This window comes from Erythrolamprus reginae, chromosome 5 (assembly GCF_031021105.1).
Source record: "Erythrolamprus reginae isolate rEryReg1 chromosome 5, rEryReg1.hap1, whole genome shotgun sequence".
Classification (NCBI taxonomy): Eukaryota; Metazoa; Chordata; class Lepidosauria; order Squamata; family Dipsadidae; genus Erythrolamprus; species Erythrolamprus reginae.
Genome location: NC_091954.1, coordinates 81965042 through 81984952, shown reverse-complemented (window position 1 = coordinate 81984952; position 19911 = coordinate 81965042). Strand labels below are relative to the sequence as shown.

Here is a 19911-nt window from a genome sequence, read left to right as displayed (position 1 = left end):
GCCCTTCAGAATGATTAGGATCCAAGGCAGTGTGGGAGACCGGTGGCTGCGATCCTAAGGCTGCGACTTGGTATCCACTCTGGGGCAATGACATTCCAAGGAGGGAGAAGAGAAGCGGCTTCGGAGAAGAGAATAAGGCTTCTCAACACTTCCTAGATTGTGGTTCTCGAGCCCAATCCTAAACGCCAAAACTATAAAGTGAGGCCCTAGCAGTTCTTATTCTACATCAATGTTTCTCAACCTTGGCCACTTGAAGATATCTGGACTTCAACTCCCAGAATTCCCCAGCCAGCATTCGCTGGCTGGGGAATTCTGGGAGTTGAAGTCCAGATACCTTCAAGTGGCCAAGGTTGGGAAACACTGTTCTACAGCAAGTATACAGCAAGCTTCAATCGCTCCTGAAAATTATTCATCATTCAGCGGTTCTAGATTTTGACCACAGTGACTTGAGCTTCAGTCCAGAAACCATAGCCTAGGATCCAACGAAATCCATTCTCAGTGGTTTCTTCCAAGGGTTGCTTTCCTGTAAACGCTAAATATTAACCCCGCTGTCTTCATCGCCCTTGACAGGCATTCTCGCCCTCTTATCAGAACGCCCCATTCGAAACCAGCAAGGCTCCCTGCCGATAAAACGCCTCTCTTTAACAGGACTCTGAAATCTCCGGATTGCTCCAGGCCGCCTTGGGTCATCTCTCTCTCTAGGCCTTTACGTCGCTTGTGTCGTGTATGGTTTGGTGGAATTGACGAGCCCAAGCAACAAATCATGATTTATTCATCAAGCATTCAGCAACCCACGTTTTTAGGTGGCAGGCTTGTCCTTAAACGTTTCTTGGTTGGCTACTGTAAGAACAGTACGCTGGTCAAGGTTGGTTTTGGGTCCCATTCCTCAGCGTTCCTTGCAGCTTTTCAGAGGTGGAAGTGTCTGTCCCTAAACCGAGTTCATTTTGTTTGTTCCTTTATTTGAAATTCCCGGGAAACGTATACTGCTCAAAAAATATAAAGGGATCACTCCAATAACGAATGAAATATTCTCATCGAAAACTTTGTTCTGTACAAAATTGAATGTGCACAACAGCATGTGAAATTGATTGTCAATCAGGGTTGCTTCCTAAGTGGACAGTTTGATTTCACAGAAGTTTGATTTACTTGGAGTTCTATTGTGTTGTTTAAGTGTTCCCTTTAATTTTTTTGAGCAGTGTATTTAGGATCGTGGCAGAAGCAACTAGCTCTACAGTTCGGGACTCTGGATTTTTTTATTTATTTAAAGGAACGTTTTAAAAAGCACTAAACTCTTGTGAAATCTGTGCAGCATTTACAAAAGGCGATGCCTTCCTCCGCATTTGGGTTCCCTTCGTACTCCAAGAGAGAACGAACTGTTTGGGTGGGTTAATTTAAACGACCGAAGTAACACTACAAACCGGACTTTCTCTTCCAGAGAAATCCGTTGGAATAAATGGAATGGGGGCGCAGAAACTGTAGCAGCTGACAATCCTTTCCAGGATGTGTGCAATGGAAAGGAGGAGGGAAGCAGTGGCGGAGTAACGCACCTTAAAATGCGCTCGCTCAGGGCAGCGAAAGCAATCGGGACGTTGGTTGCATTCGACTACACAAGCGAAGTTTTAAAACGAGCCGAGGTTCCATACTAGCCTTAGGAGTTTGGGCTGCACAGGCGCGCGCACACACGGCATCTATCTAAACCAGTGTTTCCCAACCTTGGCAACTTGAAGATATCTGGACTTCAACTCCCAGAATTCCCCAGCCAGCGAATACTGGCTGGAGGATTCTGGGAGTTGAAGTCCAGATATCTTCAAGTTGTCAAGGTTGGGAGACACTGATCTAAACAGATCAAGCGAGGAACTTTAAGCCCCCTTGCTTAGAGCAGCCATGCAGGCAGTGAGATGTCACTGGAGTGGAACTAATAGCAAATTATAACCATTCACTTTCCAAAGCAGTGGGAGACAGTGAAAGGATACTTCTCAGCCTCTCCCAACTGCAGTTCGTCGAAAACACTCGGGAATTCAGGCTGCGTGTGCGTGTTTGGGGGCTATTTTCAAGGGCACTTTTGGGAACGGGTGAGAGGGAGAGAAAGGACTATCCTATATGGAACTGTGAGGAATCCAAAGTTTTGTTTGGACGTCTGATACTGCATAGGATATTGGACGTAAACCTTAAAATTAAGTTTAGTGTCGTGTCCACACGTATTTGGAAGCACACTTCGTTTATCTCGACAAGGTTTATTTTGCAGTAAACATGCATAGAACCGCTTCTCCTAAAACCTTGTACTGGTTTTGTTGCCCTCCCTCCCATTCTGACCGGATCAAGTCTGTTAACAATTTACCGTTTTTGTATTTCGTTCAATCCAAGATAGGGCAAGACGTTCATAGAATTAATAGTAGGCTTCCGGGTGAAAAGTTTTAACTGAAATAGAGGTAATTTATAAGCGTAAGAATTGCGGGGAAATTTCCTTATTCGATGAAGTTAATTAGAACTTCCTACTTACCTGGGAATAACTCTTACCGTACCCTGTTGGACTGCTACCAGTGACTAAAATAGAACAGAATTCTTTATTGGCCAAGTGTGATTGGACACACAAGGAATTTGTCTTTGGTGCATATGCTCTCAGGGTACATAAAAGAAAATATACATTTGTCAAGAATCATGAGGTACAACACTTAATGATTGTCATAGGGGTCAATAAGAAAACAATATTAATAAAAAATCTTAAGGATACTAGCAACAAGTTACAGTCATACAGTCATAAGTGGGAGGAAATGGGTGATAGGAATGATGAGAAAAAACTAGTAGTAATAGTAGTGTAATTGTATGGCTCTTCAATTCGTTAGATTTAACAAAACCCAGGTTTTAACTTAGATTATCTGTTTAAATGCGTCCATAAATGTATATCCAGGCTAAACCCCTGAACACATGCAGCATTGCATTGTTCAACTATTAACCCCTAAATGCAACAAGGGAAATTTAATAGCTAAATAAAAGTTTGGGAAGATTTGGGAAAGGAGGGGGAATTTACAAAGAGAGGCTCAATTTCTACAATTCGGTTTTTAAAATGATGAAAAGCTTTAATTCCTTCAATTCTACACAATAGTCTGAGAAATCCAGAGTGCTTTGGGGGAAAAAAACAATTATTGTTGGATTCTGGCCTGTTTTCCAGATGCAACTGATTTTCATGGGAACATTAATGAATGATCCTTCAATTCTAATCTTACTATTTGAGAGAAGGGGCCATTAATTTCATTGAGATTAATCTTTTGTGGAGGAAAACAATATAACTACAAGCTGTGTTTCTTTTCCTTCTTCAGCGTTGGAAAAGCATCTGTTATCTTTAAAGCCATATTCCTTTCGGTATTTCCAAACGCCATTTCAGTTCCCTTCCAGGCATTCTGAATGCTTTAGAGAAGGTAAAACAAATTCCTTATGCCTCCTTATCCAAGGGAGCACATGGTGATCATAAACTCCTGTTAGCACATTCACTTCTTTTCAGTCATTTGATGTCCAAGTGACATCCAAGAATCTCGATTTTTATATTATTCATCCCAATAATATACTAAAAGGCATTTTCACACAAACACTCACACACGCCTTGTCCTGGGTGTTTTCTTTTTAAACTTTTTCATACTTTAAGTTCTTTTGCTCGTGGAATCCTGTTTAGTTATCACATGCGGGCCGGAAAGGATACTTCGTTTCTTAGAGTTAAATTTATTTTCACTTTATTTTAGCCTCGGCGCTGATTTTTCATTCCGAGATAGCAAATGAGCAGCTCTTCTGTTTTGCTTTGTTATAAAAATTAATAATCCCAAAATGAATCATAAGTTGTTGACGAAGGGGAGAGGGAAGAGAGAGCGCGTCAGCTCCGATTCTCATTGTTTCCTTTATTTCAAAGAAGAGGCGGGGAAAACCTGAACGATTCTCATCCCTTTGATTGATTAAGGTCTTGAATAACTTGAAGCTTGAGAGTGACAGTTACTGAATAGACTATTGCTTTAAAAAAAAGAAGAAGAAAAAAGCAGCGCTGCGGAAAGCCGGGCTGGCACTTCAGAGTGTAAAGGAGGCGAGTTTGCTGGCACTTACCAAGTTATAAATAAAAGGACATACACAATGGTACCTTCTTTAAAAGACAGACAGTCTTTACAACACTCCTGGCGTCATATCCTGCTGTGGTCACTTCAGCTCCTAGTCAGTCTTTTCTTTTCTTTCTCTCTCCCTTTCTCTCTCTCTCTCTCTCTTTTTTAAAAAAATCTTTTTCCTCTCTCTCTCTCTCTCCCTCAGCACTTTAGTTCCAATGCTACAATAAATTCCTGGGAAGAAGCGCTTCGTAGCGCAAAGTTCAGCTCAATAAATACACGCGCGCATCGCGCCTTTGGGTTCGTATATCTCCACCCTACGCAGAACTACACAAGCGAATTCAAAGGGATGCCTCGATCGGTTCGCTCTCGAACCTCTTCTTAGGGAAAGGCGGAGATGCGGTGGCTGCTTTCACCATTGGCTTGTGCCCCCTCCACCCCCTGCCCTCGTCCCCCGCAGCTCGGGAATTTTTTTTTAAAAAAAACACCCGTGGTTAATTTTCCCCAATGCAACTGCCGCTTGGAAAAGTTTGGAGAGAAACGGGGAAGGGCGTCGGGGTGGGATTATTTTTTTTGGGGGGGGGGAGTGAAGGGTTGGAGGGAATTTTGGTGGACGTCAGACACACCCGCCCAGGGGAATCTAGTCTGGAGCGCGGAAGACAAAGACCCCTCTCAAGGAGAAACGGACGAAGTTTCTCTTTTTTAATTTCTCCAGGCTGACGCGCAACAGCTACACGCTTCTAACCTCGCAGCCAAGACCGAAAAGGTGGGGCGGGCAGAGAAAGTTTCTGAATCCAAGAAATCTGGCTATCCCCCCCCCCCCATTGCCATCTTCTTCTCCCTGATGGCACCACGCCAAGAGAAGTTGTAAAAAAAAAAAAAGACCCACCGACAGACGGATCGACGGATTATTATTATTATTTTTTTTTTAAAAAAAATTGGACAGGTTCTCCTCTCACCCTCCTACATTTCTCTCCCCCCCCCTCGCCCAGCCAATTTTCTGCAAAGAAGAAAAAGGGGAGGAAAAAAGGGAAAAAAATAAATAAAAACCACTTTATCAAGGCAAGGGAGGCGAGTCGCGGGTCACACTCCCCAAAAGCCGGAGCTCTTCAATTGTCAGGCTTTGAGAAGAGAAAGTTGGCGCTTTCGTCCAATCAGCTCCGGGCTTCTCCAGACGGGACAGTCTTCCGGCTGGCCAATCGCGAGGCAGGGATCCCAAGGAAGCTTGGGGTGAAAGAACTAATAAATACTCCAGAGCTGAGTTTCCTTTCACTGCAAATCTAAGAACAAGGAGGGAAAAAATCATCTCCCCGCCGCCTGCCACTCAAGCCGGGCCGAGATCAAGGCGAGTTTTGTCCTCGGGAGGGAAAAGCGCCGTCAATCCGCAAGTTTTTCCTCCAGCCAGCTCCCCAAAGCCGTTGCGAATCCCTCTTTTTCGGACAAAACTTTTTCCCTTCTCTCTTTCTCTTTCCACATTTTTCGCTCTAAGATCTCTCTGACGGAGAGGAGAACAGAGATTCCCTTCTCCCCGCTTCCTCAAATTTGCCCCCCTCCTTTTTCTCCCTCCCAATTACGTTTCAAATCCCCTTCTCTCCAGATTTTAAAATTAACCCTGTCCCCATCCCTTCTTCTATGCGGACTTGCTCTCCCCACTGACCTGCCTCCTGCCCTCCCCCACCCCAAAGCCCCATCTCAATTCTCGGATACAATACGGCATTTTTTTAAAAAAAGAAAGCCAAGGTGCCACTAAAATGACAACTCTGGGTGGAGCTGTCCCCAGGATGATGCGACCAGCTCCGGGACAGAATTATCCTCGCAGCGGTTTTCCGTTAGAAGGTAAGAACGGCGGAGCAGGCAAAGAGAGTTGGGGGGGAAAAAGGGAACGCCAAGTAAAAGGGTGGGTGGGTGAGTGGTGGTGGTAGTGGGGCGTTTTAATCCCTGTAGTTTTCGTTTCGGGTAAAAGGGAGGCCGAGGAAATGGGTCTCGGTTGTGGATCTGGCGTCTCTCCTGGCGTTTCTGGAACTAATTTGTGAGCTGAGCTGAAGCAGCAACTTCTCCAACTTTTTGGATCAAGCGAGGGCAGAAGCGGGAAGCTCTGGGGGATGGGAATCCTTGCCAAATTTTTTTTTGGGGGGGGGGGGCAGGCCACTGCAGTTCAGGTGGCACACTTCCAAGAAAGCAAATTTGGGATAGGAATATAGGGGTCCATTGCAGCATTTTACACACACATACTCTCTTCTCTCTCTCTCACACACACACTTTATATATAGAATAGAATAAAATAGAATTTTATTGGCCAAGTGTGATTGGACACACAAGGAATTTGTCTTGGCGCTTCTTCTCCCTGCAAAGTTTAGATTAGTTGATTTGTATTTTTGTAGAGAAAGGGAGAGGGGGTAAAAGCCACCCAGGAAAGGGAGAAGGTAGAAACCAGCTGAGCTTCAAGTCAATTTCCCTCCTGTTTTTTTTAAAAAAAATATTATTATTCACATTAAATGCCATTGAAAATAGGGGGTAAAAGTTGCCACCTCCGTACCTCGCAGGTGAAGGAGCCAAGGAACTCCGTAGTAGCCATTTTGAAACGGCGTTCTTATATTTCTAACTTTTAAAGGTAGAAAAGAGTCCGTAACACCAGGCCTTCTGTTTACTGCTATCTGGTTTCCTCTGGATAATAAGAAAGTCTTACTTCTAACAAGAATTAGCAGACCTATTTAATTATTTCTAGGGCTGTAGAGAAGCAGTGGTTATTGTTTCTTACCAGCTTCCAATTTCCTCACTTCCCTCTTTTGTCAAAATTTGAAAAACTTCTGTCCAAATTTTTTGTGTGTGTGCAACGAGAAAGCCATCCATCCCACCTAGAATATTAAAGATATCTACTTAAACTCAAAGGCAATTTTGTACATTTCCGACTCGCAGAGACACCGTCTGCGTTTCCTTTCCATTTCTTTTGACTGGTGGAAAAGTTCCAGTTGTATGGGTGCTTTTGCCCTGTTTATTAATACAGGTGAAAACGCCTTCGCCTTCTTTGGGTAGTCGCGTAGGGTGTGCAAATTGAAGTCATTAACTCGCACGAGAGGCAGGAAAGTGGCAAATCTTTAGCCAGCTGGGTGCACGAGGTGGCAAACCAAACTGCGAGCAACGCTATGCAAATTGCTTCGGTAGAAAATGAAGGTGTCTCTAAGCAAAGGAGGGGTGCACAGAGGTGGCAAATTATTTTTTTTTAATCTGTTTCCCCCCCCCCCTCCAATCAGTCTTCAGCTTCGCTGTATCGGATGAATGCAGTATATTGTTAGTTGTATTCTTATCGCGGATCTGCCTAGCATGTAGAACAATATCCTTTTGTAAACAATTTAGCTACATTTAAAAATATAAATAAGAACCTAAATTAAAACCCGAACGTTCCTTAAAAATAATAGCGGATTTAAATGATTAGAGCAGACCAAATAAAATTCTTAGACTAAAGTTAGTGTTGATTTCACGCCATTTATTTCAACAGGTCTTTTTCTCTGAATAGAACCATTTATACACACAGAAAAGTATTGTACATTGACTCGCAATTCACAAATACCTACAGAATTTTAGTGGGGTTTTTTCCTTTTCTTTTTGATATAGAGAAGACAGGCGTGGTCCACTTAGAGCTTTAATTGCAGATAAGTTGCTACTTATCACAGAATTGGTTTTCTATGCGATCACCGATTTCCCACTACTTTAATTTAGAAATTCTCTCCAGTCTTTTTTGTTGGTTCGTTCGTTTGTTTTCAGAGATTGGGAGAGAATTCTCTTATTAGGTTGCTTTTATGGTACAGGGCAAGACTGCTGGATTTCAAATCCATATTGAACATAGCAGCCTGATTTTTTTTTTACTTGATCTGTGTTCAAGCTGAAAGGGTTTATTCAATATGAACTTTAAAGGGACTCGCTTGGAAGGAGGGTTCTTTAAGGTCAGAAACTAAACGGGCCTGTCTACTTTCTACTAAGAGTACGAATTGGCTTATTGGTAGCCTCGGTTGAAGTAAATCATCTGGTTTAGCTAATTATGAATATGTGACTGTGAGGTTCCAGGAAAAGTATTTTGGATGTGCGTTTCAGGATAATATTAGCTTCCCACCATATGGTGAAGTCAAGGTCTACGGCTAGCCTCTTATGCTCTACCCTTGTGCCTGCCCTGTGCATTGTCCTTCTTCTCTGGGATTTGGCAGGAAGGACATCTAGATGTACCTGGCTCATTCCCAAACCAGATCTCTCTTTTTTTTTATGTTCCCTCCATCCAGTGTCCACTCCTCTGGGCCAAGGCCGAGTCAATCAGCTCGGAGGTGTTTTTATCAATGGCAGGCCCCTACCCAACCATATTCGCCACAAGATCGTGGAGATGGCCCATCATGGCATCCGGCCGTGCGTCATCTCCCGCCAGCTCCGAGTGTCGCACGGCTGTGTCTCCAAGATCCTCTGCAGGTACCAGGAGACAGGCTCCATAAGGCCCGGGGCCATTGGGGGCAGCAAACCCAAGGTGAGTATCTCGGAAGAAGTCAGGTGGTGGGTAAAGATCCTCTAAAATGGCAATTTCAGCTTACTTGAGGACAGGTTAGCTTGGCTCAGTTAGCGTGAAGGACAATGTTTCTTGCAAAAGTCTGGTACTTTTAGAGAAGGACTTACGCCTTCATCTCAGCTTCGCTTCTAGCTTTCTTTATTGTGGTTGTCTTAGTCTCTCTATTGGGAGGTTTATATGGGTAATTTGAAATTCCATACACCTTTACTCCTGCTAGTCTTACTTATTAACTGATTTACATATCTTTGTCCCAAAAAAGACCACCACCCCAATATGCAAGAAGATATGGGGAGGGAACCTGATTGGACCTGCTATGAGGTCCAATCAGGCTATAAGTTGTAGACAGTGGTCAGCAGAGTCCGCTGACCAGGTTGGAAATGTACTGGCAAAATATACCAGACATGAGATGTCCGATCTATGAGGATAAAGCTTTTGGATATCAGGGCATTATGAGCAGAGAGTGGGAGTAACAGTTTGGATAACATAATGGCAGTTCTTTTTGTTGATCCAGCTAGGGAAGGGTAATTTTCATGAGTACTCTATAGTGAATCCCAACCTGGGTTTCCATATTAGTGTGGCACTTCAGGTGAGCCCAGCTGTTTTGGCTTGTTCAGCGTTCACTGTGCCACTGAAAACTGGATTAGTTTGGCATAATTGTAGGTAAGTGCATTGTGCAAACTTAGTCCACATGGACTTAGTCCTGTCTTCAGACAATTCTGGAAACAGGCTTAAGCCAAACAGATCTGCAGAGCAGAGTTACTCAACAATGCAACTTGTCCTCCAACCACTTCCACACATGGTGGAGAACTTGCAACACCTTCTAAAGTCAACAGAGGTGACTTTGTCTCTGCTGATTGTTTCTCCCCCATTCTTGAAAACGACTAAGAATACAGAGTCTCCTTTACCTGGCTGGGTTTGTTCAGGGCATATCTCCTTACTAGCCTTAAAGCTGCTTGGCTTACTGGTAGCTCTGAAAAACGACCCTTTATTTTAACTTCTCTCCCTTGTAGAGCTGTTCAGAGAATTTGTGTAGATCAGCCAATCCTAAATTAAGAGTCTTAGGTGAGCCTGGTATGTTTCCCACAATCAGTTGGTCACTAACCTTGCTGGAATGTTTCTGAGAAACAGCACGGAAATTAGATTCCAGAGAAGCCCAAAATTTCAGGGCACTTGTGGATTCTCAAGGCAAATGAGATCTGTTTCTGCCAAAGTAACCTCAACCAAAAACCACGACGCAGACTTCCAGCAAAGAATGCAATACTAAAATGATTACTTAATACTAGTAACAGCTTGGCACTGAGTGTGCAAGCAAATGGGGCTAATAAGTATGAGTTGAGCCAAAGTGAAACTATACTTTCAGTTTTTCTTTTTCTGTAATCCAGTTTTCACTTTGATGCTGAAATTCCATCTCAATTCTAAACAGATTTGGGGTCGGGGAGATATAAATACCAATTGAAAGGAGTGTTTTACTTTGTAGTTATTTGCTTTGGAGTGAAATGTTTATGACATGAAGATGTATATATTTTGTAACATATTTATACATTTAAAAACGTTACTAAAATGACCAACCAAATTATGAAGCAGATTTTTCACTATGGCAGATTTCTTTAAAAATACTTTCCATCTTTTAATAAGGTGATATTACACTGAATACATACATACATACATACATACATACATACATACATACATACATACATACACACACACATATATACATTCTTTTCACCTTCCCTCACATTCCTTTTTAAAGAGAATGATTTTGAAATCTAAATGTTAATATAAATACTGAATATCACCTCGTGGTCCTGTAAAAATGAAAGTTGAAACTTATTTTGTTCATTTCAATTTCAACAGAGGGGTTCTATCATTTATATAAAATAATAGTTTGCATGATTCACGTGAACACAGAAAAATGCAGCCTCTGCTTTCCCTTTTTCTGGGGGGGGGGGAAATCCCCGATTGCTTTTGTTCAGTGAAAGTTGTATTTCTCTTCCAAAACTCATTTTTATAACGTTTTGTCTGTCGTTAATTAAATGGGAGTCTCCCTCCGTTTTGATTCTTCTTTACGCCACCTCTGAATATTTTAACTACATTAACCTTTGGGTTCTGCATTCGATCTTCGTTGCTTTAAAATAAACACTTAATTTTAGTGCGTATTGTGCGGGGTGGATTTCTTTTGACCCCTTTCGTAAGAATAAACCACACATTCCTTGCTTCTTTCCTAAAGTGCAGTCTTCCGATTCCTAACTTGCGCGTCCCCGCATTAACGAGTGTCGTTTTCATCCTTACGGAGGCCTTGCTAATTTTAAAAAAAGGCCTTCCGTCAATCATATCTTATTCTTGACTTCGACGCTTTAGGTCAGGGAGACTCCCAAGCAGACGCCACTTTCAAAACGGATTAGCACGAAGTCTGGGGTCCCAGGCGTTGTGCTGTTCTTCTCTGCACCGCCTTTTTTTCTTTTTGCCTATCTCCCTTTTCTCCGCCGTCTCTTTCCTCTCGCCCCTTCCCTCCTTTCCCCCTTCCTTTCAACCCGCCCCCTCCCAAGAATACAAACCTTGTTTCCTTTCTGGATTTGTTTTTATTAAAGCAGGTGACGACGCCGGACGTTGAGAAGAAGATCGAGGAGTACAAGCGGGAGAACGCAGGCATGTTCAGCTGGGAGATCCGGGATAAATTGCTGAAGGACGGCGTGTGCGACAGAAACACCGTGCCTTCAGGTAAGTCGCCCGGAAAAGCTTAGCGTTAGTTAGCTCTGGAGTTCTGCGCCCTTAACCCCCCTTCCCCATCTCCAGCCGAATCCTTGGCTCTTCCTTGATTCATCTGAAAAGTCTGGGTACGAATGGAAAGCTTGATGTTTGACTCTTGTCCTGCTATTGCAGTGTTTCTCAATTATTTTCTGTTAAACCCCCCTCCCCTTTGAAGAAATAATCCCCCCCCCCCAACTCTCTTCCCGGAAGATTGTTTGCAATATTCAGCACGTTTTCCTGGGGAAAAAAATCTCAAGCCTCTTATCAGCGTGATTGGGGTGTAATGTGTTTAAGCGAGGCCTTAATTTATTTGGCTTCCTGCTGTCTGTCGCCAATATTTTTAGACGTAGTAAACATACCGGTCTTTTCTGGTCTCTCACCGTAGTCATAGTGAAGCCAAGTGCTATATAGGCTTGGTCATATTTCCTCATCTTTGAGGAGGCTTACTCTGTTGTCTCACCGCAGTCTCTCTCTCCTCCTTCCTTTTAATCCCTGTTAAATACATTGCTCCAAAAAAAATTAAAGGGAACACTTAAAAAACACAGTAAAATTCCAAGTAAATCAAACTTCTGTGAAATCAAACAAGCAACACCGATTGGCAATCAATTCCACATGCTGTTGTGCACATTCAACTTTGTACAGGAGTTGTATTCAATGATAATATTTCAGTCATTCAGATTTAGGATGTATTATTGGAGTGTTCCCTTTAGTTTTTTGAGCAGTATATTTTTCCATGGTGTCTCTTAAGGGTTTGTTATATGCCCTTCATATCTCCTGCTCTGTGCTGTGTGCTATTGTTTGGTGAAAAAAAACAACCCTCTACTCTTTGAGTAAAAAAAAGCATGTTGCCTGGGGTCACCCGCCCCCATTGGCATTGCTCAGCGCCCAGAGGCCCCAACCCCGCTATTTGAGAAACACTGGGTTATTGGAGCAAGGTACAATCAGGGAAGAGAGAGTGAGGCTGACTATGCGTACCTCTCCCTCGGCTTAGCTCAATTCACGCGCAGGTTTTGACACCCTCTCCAAGATGTCAAGGTCCTCTTCGGAAAACGAGGGACGGACGTCGTCAGCCTCACCCTTGTACCAAAGGAGATAGACTTGGAAGGGACCCTGCTTAGAAATAAGTCACTTGGGTGGGGGTGGAAGCGCCCGGCGTTTAAGTGGAACCGCAGTTCCCACCCATCCACCCCCGTGGAGCTCACCAGACCCAGCCTTATCGGGGATGCCCTGGCCGGTTTCCGCGGGTCAGAAGGGAGCTCCCCAGGGGTCGGGTGGTCTTGAAGGGGAGAACGATGGGGTTTGGGGGAGTCGCACTTGCCCCAATCCATTCAACGCTGCTGCGCGCTCTTCTACATTTCAAGGTCAAGGGGGATGTGGTGGGGGGAGGAGGAGGGTGGGGGGGGGGGGGCGAAGGGAAGCTACATTATTGACAGTGCTGCATGTCACCTTCCCTCCCTCTCCGCCTTCAGGAAACGAATGCGTAAGGCCAGGCTTTATTGTAGAGATAGCGGATGAAAGGGAAGGGCGAAAAGGCAGGGTTGGAGTCCTGGAGAATAGAATAGAATAGAATGGAATGGAATGGAATGGAGTGGAATAGAATTCTTTATTGGCCAAGTGTGATTAGACAGACAAGGAATTTGTCTTTGGTGCATACGCTCTCTCAGGATCCCTTCCTGGCGCATCTTTTCTATCCAAGTCATGCACTCGCGTGATCCCGTGAACCGCCGCGTGGCCCCTGGTTTTTATGCAGAGCGAGGCTTGTTTTTAACCTAACACGCGATATAACGGGAAGCTTCCGTCCCTTCTCTCCCTTTTTCTCGAGGGTTGGGGCAGGATTGTGTGGCAGACCCGCGGTTAGTGCGCGCTCAGCTCTGCACACGGATGGTTTTTTGTTTTGTTTTTTTGCTTACAATTCCATATCAGAAACAAATTTTATTTTCCTTGGTGTTCGCCAAGATCCCTTCTGGGGTCGTGATCTCTGGAGCGCTGTTGTGGTCTACAGTCAGTTTGGTAGAAGAATTTCCAATCTACCCTAACTACCAGTTAGTTATTAGAAAAAAGTGGAAGGTGAAAGAAGGAGAAGCAAAAAAGGAAAACCGGAAAGGGGAGGGACTGTTTGGTGATGGCCTCTCAGTCCTTAAAAAATACACACAAAGAGATCTACTGGTACAATGTATCATAAAAAAGAAATGGTTATCCCGTCTTCGTTTCCATCTCTTTCTAGGAGGGTATAAAGGCTATTTAGAGGTATTCCATCTCAAAGGGAAGACCGTCTGGTAGAAACAATTTTGCTTGACTTTTTTTGGGTGGGTGGGTGGGAAGTTTAGGACAAATCTTTTCAAGGAGGTTTTCTTTTTCTGGACGCTATTAAAGGCTTTGATTCTTACAAGGGTCCAGAAATCATGTACTGCGTACTACAAGAAGTACGCTTAAAACATAGCTTGGTCAATTTTTCTAAGAGCGATGAGCAGGGGATCTGTCTGAAGCCAATTTGGTGCAGCGATTAGGACTCCAGGCTAGAAATCAAGAAACCCCGAGTTTTAGCCCCGCTTTAGTCAGGAAGCCAGATGGATGATTTTGGGCCAGTCAGTCTTTCTCAACGTTACGAAAGAAGCAATGGCAAACCACTTCCAAAAACTTGCCAAGAAAAACGCAGGGACTGCTAGTTCCAGGCAGTTGCAGAAATCACTCAAGGGAAATCTCTAAGAGAGGTTTAAATATGTGCGGAGTAAAGTGCAGGTAAGACCACCGGTTTGAGCGCCGTTCCGGTTCTGCAGTCTGGAGGAAGAACCTGCCCTCTGAAATGGCTTCGCAGGAACCACTGCTCGGCTCATTTAATAAGAACAAACTTCTTCAAACCTTCAAAACTGCGCCGCTTAGGTCAATTAGCTTTAGGAACAAGCGTGCCACCCGATCTTTCCTGCTTTTTTTCTAACTCGGGTGACCCGTTCTTTAAAAAAAAAAAAAAAACACAAACTTTTAGTACCTGTTGCTGTTCTAGTGCCGACGTTTAGGATCGACGTGGTTCCGCCCCCCGCCCCAGGGGTGGGCAATCCGCCCAGTTCTTCAATGCCTAGATTTTCCTCTCCATAGCTGCGTTCGCGCGAAACTCTTACTTCTAAATTTGTCCATAGGTTTTGAATTCACACAATTTTTTTTTCCTGATTGGCTCTACGGGTTAAAATGATAAATTAGCTCCATCCCATGGCGGGGTCGTCAAACACATCAAAGTCGAACTTCGTAGCTCCGGATCCGCGTTTATTCATTCATACGACCCCTAGTAACCGAGTCGCTTGCAAATAATCGCCTCTTGACTTGGGCGCAACGTCTCGAGGGAACTTTAAGAACCGAACAAACTTAAGAGCTGAACAGCAACTTCCACGGTTCTTTTAGGGTGCAAAGTTTTGTGGCGAGTCAGAGAATGCTTTGATCCAATAACTAGCCCAAGAGGATCTTTTGCAAACTAAACTGGCGCGTGAGATCTCTTTCCCACTCGAGTTATTAGAAAGGGGGGGGGGGGGAAACCAAAGATAAAAAATGGGGAAACTGCAACCAGAGGACTCCGCACAATTCCCCCGTTTCGTAAGCCGTTGTTCCTAAGTCCCAGTTGCCTAGCACAGTGATTTTCAACCTTTTTTGAGCCGTGGCACATTTTTTACATTTACGAAACCCTGGGGCACATTGAGTGGGGCGGGGGGGAGGCCCCTAAAAAAAGTTTGGACAAAAAAAATTCTCTCTCTCTCTCTCTTCCTCCCTTTTGCTCTATTTCTCTCTCCCTCTTTCTCTCCCTTGCTTCCTCTTTCATTCTCTCTCTCCATCCCTCTTTCTTTCTCTTCCTTTCTTCCTCTCTTTTTTGCTCTCTTTCTCTCTCCCTCCCTACCTCCCTCTATGTCTTTCTCTCTCTCTCCTTCCCTCCCTCTCTTTCTCTATCTCTCTTGCTTTCTTTCTCTCTGTTGCTCTCTCTGTTGCTCTCTCTCTTGCTTTCTTTCTCTTGTTCTCTTTCTCTCTCTCTTGCTTTCTTTCTCTCTCTCTTGTTCTCTTTCTCTCTCACTCGCTCTTTCTCTTTCTTTCTTTCTCTCTCTCTCGCTTTCTTTCTCTCTCTGAGCTTCGCGGCACACCTGCCCATGTTTCACGGCACACTAGTGTGCCACGGCACACTGGTTGAAAAACACTGGCCTAGCATATGTCCAAGAGGGGGGGGGGACTCAAGAGCCCATCCCGGCTTTCTCCCGGTTCCTCGCTTCACGCCTCTCTTTCCTCTTTCTTTCTCAAGTGAGCTCCATCAGCCGCATTTTGAGAAGCAAATTTGGGAAAGGAGAAGAAGAAGAAGAAGGGGAGCTGGAGCGTAAGGAAGCGGAAGAGAACGAGAAAAAGGCCAAGCATAGCATCGACGGCATCCTCAGCGAAAGAGGTAAAGGCGGCCACTTTCCCCTCCGGCCTTGGTGGGGGCGGGAAGGGGTGGGTGGGAGGGCGATTACCTTGCAGAAAAGCGCGGCCAGACCGAGAAGGGCCGGGGCAGGATTCCCAGGGCAGGAAGGAAGGGAAGTTGTGCTGTATCGTGAGAGAGAGCGGTCGCTGGATTACGTGAATGATGGTGGTGGTGGTCGGCAGCTGTTGCGCGTGGGCGCATCTGGTGTATTTTTGGAACGGTAGGGGAGGCTGTTAGAGATGAATGAAACGGAAAGACGTAATTTCGGGGACCAGACCTAGGAAACTCCGTGGCTTTCTGAGGACCCATGGGAAGTGGGTTTCCAAAAAAATGCTCCTTGGAGGTGAAGATCTAAGGAGGGGTATTGACTCAACTTGAAAAGTTGAGTCAATACTCTCTGATTTCTCTTGCGTTCACGGGATGACAGTCTTAAGGGTCAAAACGAAGAGGATTTACACTGCAGGCCTGCAGCCACCCCGTCCTCCCCACCTCCGTGCTAATAAAGAATTTAGTGGTTACTTCAAAATCGGTTATGTCCTGGACCGGGGTTCACTTAGTTGTGCAGTCCAGCATTCTAGACCTAGGAGGAGAAATCTGAAGAAATGGACAGTGCCTAAATCTTAATTTCAGTTGATTTTAGATAGATTTTAGTCCTACTTAGGTTTTATCCTGCTCCCTAATTTCTCTAGGAAATTCTAAAATTATTCTAGAAATTGGAAGAAACACACTCGGGAAATGAAAGCCTTACTGGTATATTGTGGTGAAAATATCCTTCTTGGTTTTGTGGATTCAAAGTCAATGTCTTTTCGTGCCACGATTAAGCAAAGATTTGTCAAGTGTATCGATGGTTATTGAAATGGATGTGCCGCCTCTATGTTGCTTGAGGCAGGCAGGGTTCATGTGCCGCCTCCATGTGCCGCCTCTATGTTGCTTGAGGCAGGCAGGGTTCCCTTGAGTACCATTTGTTGGGGGTCAGGGGAAAGGGAGGGTCTTGCCTTCTCTTTCTGCTCAAGATCCCAGTGGACAATTGGTGGTGTGATGCAGAATACTGGTCTCGATGGGCTTTGGCCTGATTCAGCATGGCTCTTCTTATGTTCTTATGTTCTAAAGATTCTCCTAACATAGATAGTGAGCATAGGCTTTCTCTGGATGGATAGAACCCCCAGGAGTTGAGGGGGCAAAGAAAGAAGCATCTTAACAATAGTCAACAACATTTGAACTGTTGTCCAATAAATTTAAGAAGTCCTATTTCAATCATGTGGCTTAATTAGCAGAGGACATGTCCATTGTTAAAGGTAAAATTCAAAGTTCATTGATCTTTTCTTTTATTCAGGTCCACTTTCTGAGTCTAGAATCCAGAAAGGTTGTCCTGTTAAATGCAATGAAATGTATTGGGAGGCAGCCAATAAATAGACTCAGTTGCTGAGATGGGCTGCTATACAACTTAACTCAATTCGAACAGAATAGATAGAATTCTTTATTGGCCAAGTGTGATTGGACACACAAGGAATTTGTTTTTGGTGCATATGCTCTCAGTGTACATAAAAGGTGCATATGCTCTCAGTGTACATAAAAGAGACGATACATTTGTCAAAAATCATGACGTACAACACTTAATGAGGGTCATAAGTTACCAATAAGCAATCAGGAAACAATCAATATCAATATAAATCATAAGGATACAAATAAATCCATTCATGAAATGTTACTTTACTGTTGTTGAACAAGTTCCAGGCAAAAAATAATAATGCAGTTTATTAATTATGCCTGCTTCTCTGTAAATATGTGTCAGTAAATCAGTGGAAGGTAACTTGGAGCTACTTAATTTTTCTAGATGTAACAATAGATGTGCTACTATTATATTCCTATTCAAGATAATACACCTAGCAAGTATAGGTTGCTGTAATTTTAAGGTCTATTTCTGGGCCTCTTCCCACATAATCAAACATAGCAATATTTATATAACACACATACCTGGTATTTAGTAAACTGATTTCTGGATTATCACACTACACTCAACAATAAACAAACCCAATGTACTCTAGCCTGCCTGTCCTTCGTAAATATCCAAACTAGGTTAACCACCACCAATGCAGTCTTGTATCAATGCGACTACTGAGACTTTGCCCTGTGTGACTGGCAAGTTAGTGAATGCAGCCACTGAGAAATTATAGCTTTAAAAATCTCAGGAGCTAAAGCAGTTTTGTTCTTCATTTCTTAAGAGAAGGAACTTCCTTGGTAACAGCCTGATCTGAAAGGTAGTATATTTCCAATATGCATGGAGAAAAAGTTAGGATGAAGGTAATAAATCCACATTGTTCTAAAAGTCATGCTAGAAATATTGAATTACTTGCATTTACTGTGTTGGAAAAATAAATGGCTTGCAGTCTTGCTGGCTCATACTTGAAGTGAGAAGCATCCTGAACTTTGATAGAAAATGTTGCTTTAGTGTTAGCAAAAACTTCAGAAGAGAAGGATTTAGGCGTAGTGATTTTTGACAGTCTCAAAATGGGTGAGCAGTGTGGTCGGGCAGTAGGAAAAGCAAGTAGGATGCTTGGCTGCATAGCTAGAGGTATAACAAGCCGGAAGAGGGAGACTGTGATCCCCTTATATAGAGCGCTGCTGAGACCACATTTGGAATACTGTGTTCAGTTCTGGAGACCTCACCTACAAAAAGATATTGACAAAATTGAACGGGTCCAAAGACGGGCTACAAGAATGGTGGAAGGTCTTAAGCATAAAACGTATCAGGAAAGACTTAATGAACTCAATCTGTATAGTCTGGAGGACAGAAGGAAAAGGGGGGACATGATCGAAACATTTAAATGTGTTAAAGGGTTAAATAAGGTTCAGGAGGGAAGTGTTTTTAATAGGAAAGTGAACACAAGAACAAGGGGACACAATCTGAAGTTGGGGAAGAGCAAAAGCAGCATGAGAAAATATTATTTTACTGAAAGAGTAGTAGATCCTTGGAATAAACTTCCAGCAGACGTGGTAGATAAATCCACAGTAACTGAATTTAAACATGCCTGGGATAAACACATATCCATCCTAAGATAAAATACAGAAAATAGTATAAGGGCAGACTAGATGGACCATGAAGTCTTTTTCTGCCGTCAGTCTTCTATGCTTCTATGTTTCTATGTTTCTAGAGGGAAGATAAATACCTGCAAGAGAATAAGGGCTCAGTTCTGCCGTTTCTTTTTCTCCCTCTTTGCAACTTTCAGATCTCACCGCATACAATTGTTATTTGTGAACACTTTGCAATTTGGAAAGGGGGGGGGAGGCTCCTGATGCTGGACAAAGCCAGGAGAGTGGGTGGGGGGAAGAGGAAAGTTCCTTGTCTGAATTCTTTGTGAAAAGCTAGTTGCTCAATCGTGTGGCTGGATCTGTTGAGATCCATCCCTCTATGTCCTTAAATCAGGGCAGTATTTGGGGTTAGTCAAGCTGAAGTCATTAAATAAAAAGGGGCCTGGCTAGGAAGGGGGGGGGGTGAGGAAAATCCTTGGGAGAAGGTCGTGATCCTGCCCTCCCCCCACCCGAGGGCTTCAAGTCAAAGATGCTGTCAGTGGTGGCTTATTTGAGAAGCTGCATTGACTACAATATTTTTAAGTCAAGGTGTACATGGTTGAAATACACCTGAAGCGCAGAGCAAGATTTCTCCATCTCAAGAAATTTTGATGACTTTCCGATAAACATTCTAATTTTTCACAATATTTTCGCAAAAATTGAAATTTGAGAGTTAAATGATAGCTGTAGATTCTAGGTAGATGCCTGATTAATTCATCCCATTTATTTCTAGGGTGATTTGCGTCTATACATAGGTTGGTTTGTAAGGTTCAAAAACACAAGAAACATTTGCAGAATGTAAATAGATTAAGGAATAGGCCAGGATTGACTGCTTTTTCTATATGCGTGTTTGCTCCAAGATCCAGCAACAAACAAACTTTTCAAATTTAAAAGAAAAAGTTTTATTTGGAAGTAATGTTGACCAACTTAACTGTGCTCTTCTGGATCAAATATGATAGATTTAATTTCTACACATTTGTGCATGAGTTTTGTTTTCAATGTCCCTGTTTTATTTACAGTACTTGCTAAATGAAGAG

General features: G+C 43.4%; 1 protein-coding gene across 4 annotated transcripts in view; it reads left to right on the top strand.

Annotated features, from left to right (window-relative positions):
• The first annotated feature begins 5830 nt into the window (after positions 1 to 5830).
• Positions 5831 to 19911, top strand: part of PAX3 (paired box 3) — a 119339-nt gene continuing 105258 nt past the window's right edge. For 3 of the 4 annotated variants that reach the window (XM_070754078.1, XM_070754077.1, XM_070754079.1), the window contains exons 1-4: positions 5831 to 5915; positions 8351 to 8586; positions 11217 to 11346; positions 15650 to 15787. In XM_070754078.1, the coding sequence (XP_070610179.1) occupies positions 5831 to 5915; positions 8351 to 8586; positions 11217 to 11346; positions 15650 to 15787 (589 nt within the window). The remainder of the gene's footprint in view (positions 5916 to 8350; positions 8587 to 11216; positions 11347 to 15649; positions 15788 to 19911) is intronic. The other variant, XM_070754080.1, reaches the window with a different exon arrangement.